General features: G+C 38.9%; 1 protein-coding gene across 6 annotated transcripts in view; it reads right to left on the bottom strand.

Moving 5' to 3' along the window:
- Positions 1-764: 764 nt before the first annotated feature.
- Positions 765-12,731, bottom strand: part of LOC108701507 (RNA-binding protein 44) — a 37,065-nt gene continuing 25,098 nt past the window's right edge. For all 6 annotated transcript variants that reach the window (XM_018236263.2, XM_041575944.1, XM_041575946.1 and 3 more), the window contains 10 exons: positions 11,605-11,908; positions 9,102-9,127; positions 8,693-8,771; positions 8,555-8,612; positions 6,116-6,277; positions 5,836-5,912; positions 5,293-5,366; positions 2,959-4,120; positions 1,134-1,264; positions 765-1,053 (listed from right to left, as the gene is read on the bottom strand). In XM_018236263.2, coding sequence (XP_018091752.1) covers positions 930-1,053; positions 1,134-1,264; positions 2,959-4,120; positions 5,293-5,366; positions 5,836-5,912; positions 6,116-6,277; positions 8,555-8,612; positions 8,693-8,771; positions 9,102-9,127; positions 11,605-11,908 — 2,197 coding nt within the window. In that variant the 3' untranslated portion in view covers positions 765-929. The remainder of the gene's footprint in view (positions 1,054-1,133; positions 1,265-2,958; positions 4,121-5,292; positions 5,367-5,835; positions 5,913-6,115; positions 6,278-8,554; positions 8,613-8,692; positions 8,772-9,101; positions 9,128-11,604; positions 11,909-12,731) is intronic.

Genomic DNA, 12,731 nt, shown 5'->3' with positions numbered 1-12,731 from the left:
GATCCAGGCCTTCAGTTGTCACAGGAGCTCTCCATCTTGGAGTGCAGATTATAGAAGGGTTTGTTTTAGGGATGCACCGAATCCAGGATTCGGTTTGGGATCCGGCCTTTTTAAGCAGGATTCGGATTCGGCCGAACTGAATCCGAATCCTAATTTGCATATGTAAGGAGGGAAATCACGTGACTTTGGTCACAAAACAAGGAAGTAAAAAATGGTTCCCCCTTCCCACCCCTAATTTGCATATGCAAATTAGGGTTCGGATTCGGTTCTCGGCTGAATCTTTCGCAAAGGATTCGGGGGTTCGGCCGAATCCAAAAAAGTATATTCGGTGCATCCCTAGTTTGTTTACACAGAGCTCCTTATCACTATTTAAACAAATTGGCATGTTTAGAGGGGGAGAGATGTGGGGCAGTTCAGAGAAACAAAATATGGTGTTAATGGTTTATACTTCCTATTTTTCTTGCTATTACTATGAGCTCTTATCTTATGTACATTTAGGGGCATATTTATTATGCTGTGTAAAAACAGAGGGATAATACGCCAAGCTTCGCCGTGTTTTTTCTTTGAGTGACTTCCGCTGGAAACAATGTAAAATAATGGCAGCAAATCTGGCGATAACATGTCATAAAACTACACACGCTTTTACACAGCTTTTTACACAGTTTTTACTTTTTTCCGGAGAATTTTGTTTTACACAGCATAATAAATATGCCCCCCGCGGACTAATATGACTATAAGGCTTGAAATATAAATGGAAACACTACTATTTGATGCTTTTTTTTAATGAATTCAACTTAACCCAAAAAACCATTAACGCAAAACAGAACATTTCACAAATAAAACAGAAACACAGTGGCGCACATTGCCACTACATCATGGACAAGGGAGGAAGCACCGGGATTATTGGTGGTTACTTCGGTCTTACATGTCTAGACTTTGGGCTTGTTTATCAGCATAGATGAAACCTTCATCACAATGTTCTCAATGGATAAGCCACTGAGGAAGCCACCCCTGCTTGCTCTCAATTCCTGCAATGTATTGATGATCTCATTACTGCGTAAAAGAAAAAAAGACTTTGTTATTAACTGTTTTTTCTAAAAGCTGAATCGTGTGACTAAATACTCAGATGATACCTTTGGACTCCTGGATGCAAGCCTGTGAGACGGGCCATTAATTTGTCGAAGCTGCTGAGATTCAGCCTGTTGGGAATGATGTGTACGGGGAGTTCAGATGATGGGTCCAAAACAGGAAACACATTAGGATCCTTTAAAAAAAATAAGTTGAATAACCATTTTTGGGCAAACTGGATGAGATCTGGTCACTGTGAATTATATAACATTTTGTAAATATATTATATTGTAATTATTTGATGGTGCCGACATTATTCTATCACAGTGAGGGCTGAGAATCTCATGAGCATCCCATGGAGAGCTGGTGATCTTTTCAGACAACCTCGAGGCTCAGACTTCCTAGTACACCAAATATTCTCCCAGTGCTACCCAACTGCTATATTTATATTTGTGTAACTAGTATTCTGATCAGTTGCAGCACAGAGAACTGTTGTTCAGCCTTTCTGATCACCCGCAGACTGAAAAAATGTATAGAAACGCATCGTGCCTTGTATTGGGTATATTTTATAGGAGCGTATTCAAGTATAACTAGCCTTGCATGTTGTTGTTTTTTGAATTATGGTTTATGTTGAAGGAAGCAGTCAGACTGCAGCTATTTCTGTTAAATTAAAATGTGTGGCGTGGGCCAGGGCAAATTATAATAAGAAAGGGCACTATAGTAGTGGTGGGGCAATTAGTAACCATTAACCAAACCAAAATGAATTCTACGCCTATAACATTATTAGTTAACAATAAGATTGTTACATTTGGCTCCAAAGTGAAACATGTCTCGCTTTTGCATGGTGTATAAATAAGTAACAAAGAGAAAAAGTGACTGCAGACATTTCGAATAAAGGAGGGAAAAACTGGAGGCAAAGAAGCCATGACTACTACAATTTCCTTCATTTTTCTTTCCCATGATATTTTAATAAGGGGGGAAAAAACGTAACTGTGGCGTATATGTTTGATAAAATGTTTCACAATTAGATGAAACGGTTTCCCCCCTACATGCAATACATACATGTAGTGAGCTACTAACCGAGGTCAACGGTAATTGGCTTTATAAGGTTAAAAAACGGTTGGGTTTATGGAGAAAGTGATTTGTCTAGACTAATAAATAGATTCAATCATATCAAAGACAACAATTTTTAAGACCCAGCTATCAAATGGCAGATATATTCAACATCCAATGCATTTTAAAGGGGAACTATAGTGAAAATGAAAATGTAATATATGCTTCAGCATACTGAAATACGAAGTTTTCTAAATATAACCAACTAATAATTATGTGCTAATTATGTGCTGTTTCTGAAATAATCAAGTTTATCTTCTTATTCCTCTCACTATCTGTTTCTCTTTATTCTCTCTTCATGCAGTAGTTGGGTGTCAGATATTCATTGACAGTCAGATCCAATATATCTTATAGGGGAGCTCCTTTAGCCTAGAAGATGTATTAAAACTCACTATTGTTATTTCTCTACATGCAGGATTTATGCAAAAGGCAGTTATTTTATTAGATTGTACTGGAATCAGTTATTTGAGTGAGCTCTAATTAATCTGCTAGCAAAGGAAGCCCCCCTATAAGATATATTGTAACTGTCAATGAATATCTGACACCCATCCGCTGCATGAAGAGAGAATGAAGAGAAATAGAAGCTGAGAGAGGGATAGTGAAAATATACTTGATTATTCCAGAAACAATGCAGAATATTTGATTGTAGTTAAAAAGTTTCTTATTTCAGTATGATGAAGTTTATATTACATTTTCGCAATAGTTCCCAGTAAATATATATTTAGAAAAAAGCACCTAAACCCACCATGTCTGTCTTCAGATGAACAGAATACTTACCTCATCAACGGGGGTCTGGTCTATCTTTGATGCAGATATTGGCTTAGAAGCAAGTTTGAAGGCTACAGGTGCAGTTACAGGATGGTTTAAACTGGCGTGACCTGTAGGTGCCTTTGAAGAAACTGAAAGAAGTTTTGTGTACGACTGAGCGTTGTCACCGGTCTCTGGCTTGGGGATTGTCACTGTCAGAGGAACAAATGATGGTACTCTCAGAGGGACTGTTGTGGATGAAATCTGTGTCACTTTTGTCACTGCTACAGTTTTTGTCACTTCAGTTGTTGCAACACCGATGGGATCTAAAGACTGCACACTGAGGTTTCCAGCAGAAGTTGATGTTTTAGCAGGTGCCTTTGCTTTGTGAGAGCTGTAGTTCAATGCAGAGGATGGCGTTTCTGTTTGTGCGGTGTTCACTTTAACTGGCACAGTGACAGTCGCAGCTCTGGAAACGGGCCCTTCTTTCAGACTTCGTGCTATCTGCTTTAAATCTTTGACACTGGAAGACAAAATACCAGAGCCTTTGCTGCTACCTTTTCTTGGTTCAGATGACTTGGTGGTTGCACACAAGTCATTCTTTTCATTTTTTGCAATAGCGCCAGAAGAACTATGCATAGATCTGGGTTGGATGTAAGACGCTTGAGGAGGAAAGGGGGCACACACTGGAGCACACGGAGGATATGGTGATGAGTATTGTGGGCCAGCATATGTAAAAGCCCATGGAGTTTGCATAGCCACCAGTGAAGACAATAAGGATGGCACCATCCAAGGGGGTACTGGGGGATTCATGTTTGGAGAGGCAGGAGGTACCCAGAATGGAATTGTTTGAGGCACAGGTCTTCCATAATTTTGTGTGTTCAATGAAGCATCCTCTGATTTTTTATAATAAGACCCTTTCTGGGCTACATCACCACCAGCATGTGCTGGTGTACTTAATGTAGGTTTAGTGTTGCTGTCCTTTGAAGATAGTTTAGATGAAAATATCACAGGCCTTTGGTTTTCAGTCTTGGTACTACCAGGTAGTAATGTTTGAAATGCCTTTAATAGTGAATCTTGTGAATTCTTGATGTGGCGGACTTTAATTTTTCTTCCACATAATTCTTTTCCATCCATTTCCTTTACTGCTGCTTGTGCTTGGGTGGCATCGTCAAAAGTAAGAACGGCGTAGCTGAAATAATGAAAATATTTAACAATCTGGATTTTCACATTACATTGATCAGGCAAGTACAATGGTGTGCATATGAGATGGATTGGCATACAGTGTTAAGCAATAAAAAAAATAATGAAGCAGTAAGAACCTTTATTACACAGAACTGACCAAGATCATCTAATAAATTTAGTGTCAAATTACATTATTTTAAATGAGTGGTTCACCTTTAAGTTAAGTTTTAGTATGTTATAGAATGTCTAATTGTAAGCAACTTCAGTTTTTATTTGTTTTATTTTTTGAATTTGCCTTCTTCTGATGACTCTTTCCAGCTCTCAAATGGGGGTCACTGACCCCATCTAAAAAAAATTCTACTTTTTATTCCTCATCCTTCTATTCAAGCCTCTACTATTGATTTTGATATTCCAGTCTTTTATGCAAATCAATGCATGGTTGCTAGGGTATTTTGGATGGTTAGATCAGGTGTAGGTAAAGGTCCTCTTTTATCCTTATTGTGTTTGGTTCCTCCAACAGAGTATAGGAGCCGCCACTTCTCCTTGTCTTCATAAATCCAAATCACCACTCTGGAGAACCAGTATACTCAATCAAATAATTCTTTATTTGGTAGCACTACATGTTTCGGATCTATCTGATCCTTCCTCAGGTGCCAGTGTTCACTGAACACTGGCACCTGAGGAAGGATCAGATAGATCCGAAACATGTAGTGCTACCAAATAAAGAATTATTTGATTGAGTATACTGGTTCTCCAGAGTGGTGATTTGGATTTAGGGTATTTTGGACCCTAGCTACCAGATTGCTGAACTTACGGAGTAAAAAGCTAAATAACTCAAAAACCACAAATAATAAACAATGAACAATAATTGCAAATTGTGTCAGAATATCAGTCTCTACATCGTACTAAAAGTTAAAGGTGAATACCCCTGTAAAACACTTCATAGATGTATATACAGACATATACACACTGAATTAGTCCTTACTCCATTGGTATTGTTGAGGCATCCAATCAAAAATACATATGATTTTTGGTGGGGGCTCCATTTCGGCCTTCCATTGAGGAGTACTGCCTTTGGCACGTGATTTAGCATTAATTATTGCACCAGGTGCTGTATAGCCTGGTAGAGCTATATAGATAGAACGTTCTTCTTATGGTAAGGTAGACATATAACAGTACCTGGATTTAATGGATAGTTCCTGAAGGTAAACCTTGCACACATGGTACTTCTCAAAATACATCAGCAAATTCTTCTATAAACAGAATAGAAAACAAAAAGTCAAATGGTCTGAGTATCCCACTCCCCTCTCCAGACAGTGCTGTTCATCAGACTAACATTAAGAACCAATGAAAGCTTTTGTGTTCCATTTATTGATTACTGTTATTTCTAATAAATAAACAAGGACAAGCAGCATTTGGACTCTGGTTATATTTCACCAAACAAGCAACAGTGTTTGTCTTAATTTATTCAGTATCTTTCCTCTCTGGTCTAACCAAATGCGCAAGAGCATGTGCAGAACTTGGGGACTCTTACTTGTTTTACAAATTTTAGCCGTCATATCAAGATTTTTGGACAGAAAGCACATGTATAAAAAATGGCTGATATTTAATTTATTTTTTTACTTTGTCCATCAGCTCCCTTGCAGAAATGCAACATCTTAGACTGTATTTTATCTACTGCAATATGCTGAAATACCATCATTAGATTATTCTCTGTATTACCTCTGTAATAGAATGTGCTATATTTCCAACATGAACATACATACACCCTGATTGAGTTGAGACAGGCTTTTTCATTTCTAAAAAAAAGAAGTGAAAAAAATAGTTACAGGAAAACGAAGGTTAAACTTTCCATACAGTTTACATGATAATCAAGCTACACATCAGTAGATTGGCAGTGCTTGTAGTAAATTACTGACAATATTTGGCCAAAGAGAATGGCATACTGGGAATAGTACATAAAATATTTCCTCAGACCATGCACCATTTCCAAAGGCCTTACCATTTTCATTTAAGTCACTTGACATAACAATGCCATTTTCTGTAACATCATCTTTTTTATTCAGCTCTTTGATACATTCTGACAAATCTTTGGGACTTTCCATTGTTATATTCTCCTGTGCATCAAACCAGTCCTCAGGGACTTCTGAAGTTGGGCTTGTATCTAGACAGAGGATTTTCATACGCAGAGTTTTAGTATTAAGAATTGATATACTAAACAGGCACATCAACTTATCTACCAAAACTTTTATTGCATAGCTATAAATCCTTTTCTCTTCACACGTCTATGGGACACAAAGAGAACATGGGGTATAGTATCTACTAGCAAGAAGCAGGACACTAGCAGACCCCTCCTCCCTGTTGCTATACACCTCACCACTTCCTAATAGTGTCAATTTTGTCTACCAAAGAGAGGTAACTAACAGCAATGAAGAATAAGAACTATATACATTAACTAGGAGTCCCCCCCCCAATCTGGGGGAAAGCCCTGTGTCCCACAAGGAAGTAACACTGAATAACACAAAATATCCTCTTCTCTTATAGCTGTCTTTTATACACAGGGACCATACCAAAGTTGTTCCCAATCCCTATGTGGGGGTTAGTAGCGGAGCCTCACAGTTCAACTGACTGTGGCCAGCAGAACCATTTAACCAAAGTGACCATCAGATGCCACAAAGAGCATGGCTTTGTAGAACTTTGTAAACAAGTAGATGGCCCTACAAACTTGTTCAGCTGCTACTAGTAGAACGGACATTGAGGTTCGACTGGGTCCAAAGAATGTAATGCAACCTCCTTGGGAGAGCAAGGCTGGAGGCAGATTGTATGGACTATGAAGTCCTTGTTAATGTGAATATATAGAGACTACCTTCAGAGTAAAGGAAGGAGCACAATCCAAATGAACAACCAAGCAAGGCTGTTTGCAAGAAAGAATGCCCAACTCTGAGACTCTACGAAGCAATGGCAAGAAAAACAGTTTTCCCGTTAAGCCAAGCCAAGGGGACTGATGCTAGAGGCTCAAAGGGGGAGCCTGGAGAGCCAATAGTATGAGATCGAGATCCCATGGTGGCAGATGATCCCTATAGGGAGCGTGTAAGCAAGTAATGCCCTGGAGAAAAGTGCAGACATCTGGCAGGGCTGCTATCTTCCACTGTAAGATAATGAAGAGAGCCGATACCTGTGACTTGAGGGGTCCCAGAGAAAGCCCTGAAGGCTCTGAACGAAACTAGCTTCTGGCCAGCCATTAAACCAAGCTCTGGGCCAATGGGAAGCTATAATAATCACCATGCCCCATTCCCATTTAATCCTTGAGGACCTAGGTAACAGGGTCAGAGAAAAAGCCATGAGGTCTTTTACCAGGAGACACCACCCATCTACAATTGCTAGAAATACCTGAGGATTCAGAGACCATTCTCCCAGGTCTACTTTTTGTCAACAGAAAAAAATTAGCTTGCCAGTTTTTTAGACCAGGGATGAAGATTGCAGACAGATGTACCTTCTTGACTCTGCCCATTGGAGAATGCGGTTGACCTCCTTCAGGGCTTGTCGACACCTTGTGTCCCCTTGGTGAATGAGGTACTCGGCCGTGGTAGAATTGTCCAACTGGTTCATGACTGCCTGCCCTGCCAACAGGTTTTGCCAGTGGAGAAGCTTCAAGCAGACCGCTCAGATTTCCAGGAAGCTGATTGGAAGACAAGCCTTTTCTGGGGACCATGCCCACTGTATCATGTGAGGTTTGAGAACTGCTCCCCAGCTATGAAGGATGGTGTCAGAGATTAGCAGGAGTCACCAAGATTCCCAGTTGGATAAATGGGTAGGGCTTAGTCTCCATGTGACGACTGTCCTGGACTTGGGTAGGAGACCAAGTCTTTGGGATTAGCTGGTACAGTTCCACTGGTCCAGAACATTTCACTGGAGATCTCGGATCTCAGACAAGAATTTCTGTGTGGCCTGCTCCAAGGGACTTATTGGCCCCAGCACTGTAGACCCATAAAGGGGAAAGCCAGAAAAGAGGAACTCCGCAATTGAGATCTCTGGGTCAACCCCTAGTGCCAGACTAGTGGATACTAGAAATTCCAGAGAGTAAGTGAAGTAATATTGTCACCTGAGCACACTAGAAAAAATGTCACTATCAGAAAGTGGTGAGGGGTATAGCAGCTGGGACTTTTTCTAGTGCCCTGTCTCCTGCTAGTGGATAATATGCCCCATGGTTCCTGTGTCCCACAGACGCCTGTAAGAAGCATATTTTGGACAACATTAATGTGTACAGAAACATTATTTACAATACATTATAGTGAATGTGTTACTTATGTAATAAAATATGTGCTTAAATTAAAGGGCACCTATAATAGCAAAACAAACAATTGAGTGAAACAATACTATTTTGGCCAGAAAATGCCCCTGGTGAGAGTAAAACATTGTAATAAATTGCAGAGCAACTAACTTTTCTGTTCCATACTTTGGTCTTGAGCCTTAGCTGGCAAACTGGTTATCAAAGTATCCTGAGACAAAGCAAAAAAAGCATTTCAATTTCAGTACAGAAACAAAATTTAGTTGATCAGAAATTGTCATATTTTGTTACCTCTTTCTTGTCAACAAAAACATCACTAATACTTTTGAACGCTTCTACGACACTTGGCTGAAAACTGCCTGTCAAAGACCTGAATAGGAAAGAATAGGAAAGAATGAAACAATTCAGTTAATTGACTAAACTATCTAATATCATATTGACATTTCATCCAAGTCACAAGGCACCAACTAGACTGGATTTACATGTTATGCCAACCTCTGCCCTGGCTACTGACAAATCTGAATCTGTGAAATGAAGATGGAATATGGTCAGAGTACGGGCATATAACTGACATTACAGATGAATGAGAATCTAGTTAGCTACTGTGAGCAAAAGTAATCACCCTTAATGTGAATGCTGAAACACTACCCTCTGACAATAAGCGCAGGAAGAAATTAAAATACACAGACACTGTACTCACTCTGCTGCTATATCCACTTTTGTAAGCTGCAAAAGAAAAAAAAAGTATTGTATGTGTTGATATCGGCATCAGAGAAGAAAATGTAAAATAAGCAGTGTCTCTGTTATACAGACTTTTAGTATAATAAGTAAGGCAGTTGAAAATCAACTTAAAGGGGTTGTTCACCATTAAATTAACTTTTAGTATGCTGTAGAGAATGATATTGAGACAATTTGCAATAGGTTTTCATTTTTTTATGAGTTTTTTATTTCAGGTGCAAATTCCCCTAGCAACCACGCACTGAATTGAATAAGAGGCTGGGATATGAATAGGAGAGGCCTAAATAGGAAGTTAAGCAAGAAAAAGTAGCAACAACAATACAATTGTAGTCTTACACAGCATTTGTCAGTGACCCCATTTGAAAGCTGGAAAGAGTCAGAAGAAGGCAGCAAATAATTCAAAAACTATAAAAACAAAATTGTCAACCAACAGAAAAGTTGCTTAGAATTGACCATTCTATAACATACTAAAAGTTAACCACCCCTTTAATGCACTCATAATACAGACAAAAGAAAGAGAATAAGAAATAGGGAATTATAAAAAGCACAGGTTTTGTGAGAAGTGATTAAACAACATATGTAAATCTCAAGGCAATATTCAAGATAAAGTTCTAAAACATGCTGTCATTTTATTACCATTAATTCACTGAGCTCATATGACATTTCCCATGAACATGAATAGTTTCAGCAACATGTCAACCCTCCACTATCCTACAAGTTCCTCCTCGTTGCCCCAATGGGAAACGCTCCACAAAAAAGTATTCCAGGTATTAAAAAGGAGCCAAACTACACCAGGAGAAAACAGGTAATTAAGAATGAATTGTCCCCTCTCTGGTTTTGAGCTGGGTGGTGTTTTCTTTTCTTGAGATGTCCAGTTCAATTTTCTCTGTCTGGATTTCACATAAAAAATGCACCGAACGTCTGCCTGATATTATAGCCCCATTCCCTTACATCACTACCCCTTTGTTTGGCTTGTGCCACTGGCAAAGTTGGCAACCCCTATGAATGAGAGTCCAAAAGTCTGAGGGAAGTGGTACAGCTTGGTCGGTTGAAATTAAAATATCATTTCTTAAACATTTAGTCACCCTTTACGGAAGAAAAATGCAGCTGGAAAGTGGAAACTGCTAATATTGATGCAGATTTTATGCAGGATAGGGTAGTAAGTGTATAGGAGATAATTTTGTAAATATGCAGACATAACTTTTAATTCAAAAATGATGTGGCATATTGTGTCGAACAAGTTTTTGCCATTTAATTAAACACCTCTAAAAATAGAAGAAATATTTCTTTAACAGAGCAGGAAAATACAGCAATTACTAGTGTTTTGCTATCAGTGGATTCCAGATCAGCACGCTGTAGCAAAAATGCTCAGAACTTGCTCTGCATAGACTTTTACAGTGACCACCTGAACCCTGCTGGTGCAACAGCTCCAAGTCAATGGAGAGGCAATTCTGAGCGCTTTGCCACCCCCACAACAGGGTGGAACCCAGATAGCAAAATGCCAGCAATCACCCCATGTGCCATTTCCCTTTTTTTTTTCCCCATTTTTGGACTGCATTAATAAAAATTTCCCCCCAAAACGTGCTAATATGGGGGCATCTAGGACTGTTGGTGGCACCCAATCACTATCTAGTTGGTGGACAGCAAGCAACTAGCTGGACCGGACTTGGTATTGCAGTTTGTCTCTTCTCGTGTAAAGGCAGAACTGTGACTGGGTACTCATGATCTACTGCGCTTCCATGGAAGAACCAATAAGAGCATGCCCACCACTCAATGGTAATACAGACAAGAAAAAAACAGGTGTATCCAGGTGTGGATACACCTATGACTAAGCGCCGGAGGGTGCGAAACGCGTAAGGTGGGCTTGGTGGGGTTGTTTGTAACTGAATTTTAATGCTAATTTAAATAAAATAACATTTTTTATGGAAAAAAGCCTTGGGACAGTTATCTTTGGATAAAGGATTCTCTTATATGTTATCGCCTGAGAACTGGGGCGAGTCCCTTAGGCTTAACTAAATGGAAATCAGATGTGGACTCCCAATTGATGTATAAGAAAAAAACAGGATCAATGGGGATATCCAACAAAGATGTCATTTTAAAACATAGCAGATGTATGCCAAATTTAAGTCAGGCACAATACATTATCTAAAAGTGATCACATGATGAGGGTGATCTTTAAATGCACTGTCTCCTTTAAGGGCAACAGGGTAGCTGTATACCAGTAGCAACTGAAAGAAACCACTACTAGAAAAGAAAAAATTAGCAGAATATCAGGTTTAGCTAATATTTAGCTATATTCCAACAGCTACTGAAATAAACCACTGCTAGACGACAACAGCAAAACATGTGCAAATATAAGAGGTTTACCTAATATTAAGCTGTATACCAATAGCTACTGAAAGAAACCACTGCTAGAACACAAAAGCAATAACTTGCAGAATAAAAGATGTTTAGCTGATATTTACTTGAGCAGACAAAGAAACCATGTCATCTAGAGCGACTCCTGAAAGTATTTTTGCCTTGATTTTTTCATAGATTTCCTCAACTTCAGCAAGAGCAGACACCAAGTTTAAAGGAGACGTTTCTGTTAACTGTTCCAACGGTGCTCCATTCAGGCTGAGGGCACATTGCTTCTCCAAAGACCTCTGATGAGCTTTGCAGCAAAGCTGCCTGCAGAACATACGCTGAGTATTTAGAAGTTGCAGCTCTGCCTTTATTGCTCTTTGCATTAATGCATCACTGGATTTTGCTTTCCAATTCACTGCAAGACTGAAGGTGAAAATATGCTGTATAACATATTCCCCTATATTAAGTCCCATCATATTTAATCCTGTTAGTTCTCCCTTATATTTATGTGTAATATAAAAAGACATTAAGTGTAAAAAAACTACTGAAATTTCTTAAGCCAGCAAAGTCTTTTAATAAGTAAAAAAATCACCATTAAGAGGCAAGTGTATGGAGGTGCTACAACCACATGGAAGTCTGTCCATTTAAAGGTGCCTCAAAAATGGGTGTTGGTGTGGGGTCTTACGATCATAAACTTGTAACTAAAAATGTTCAGACTTTTTGAAAATGTAGGCACAGAATAAATAAAATATAATACATGGGGGAATGGGATGACTTTGGCCAGATCAATCACACTTTTATTATAGAGGTATGGGACCTGTTATCCAGAATGCCCGGGATCAGCGGTATTCTGGATAACGGATCTTCATACCTTAAGTCTACTAGAAAATCATGTAATCACTAAATAAACCTGGTTCTGCTTCCAACAAGGATTAATTATATCTTAGTTTGGATCAAGTACAAGGTACTGTTTTATTATTACAGTGAAAAAGGAAATACTTTTTAATAATTTATAATGGAGACCTTTCCGTAATTCTGAGCTTTCTGGATAATTGTTTCCGAATAACAGATCCCATACCTGTACTTAAGTTTATTATGCTCTGGAGTGCTCCTAAAATCCTCTTTTCATATTTAGAAGCTCTTTTCTGTTATTGATAAACAAACAAAGGAAAAATGTAGAGCACACCAGCTCAAATTAAAACCACTGTTTGTTACATTAAAACACACAAGTGGTTGCTGTGGAATA

The sequence above is a fragment of the Xenopus laevis genome, chromosome 9_10L (genome assembly GCF_017654675.1).
Source record: "Xenopus laevis strain J_2021 chromosome 9_10L, Xenopus_laevis_v10.1, whole genome shotgun sequence".
Classification (NCBI taxonomy): domain Eukaryota; kingdom Metazoa; phylum Chordata; class Amphibia; order Anura; family Pipidae; genus Xenopus; species Xenopus laevis.
Note: the sequence above shows the minus strand (reverse complement) of the source record. Positions and strands in the feature narration are given on the sequence as shown.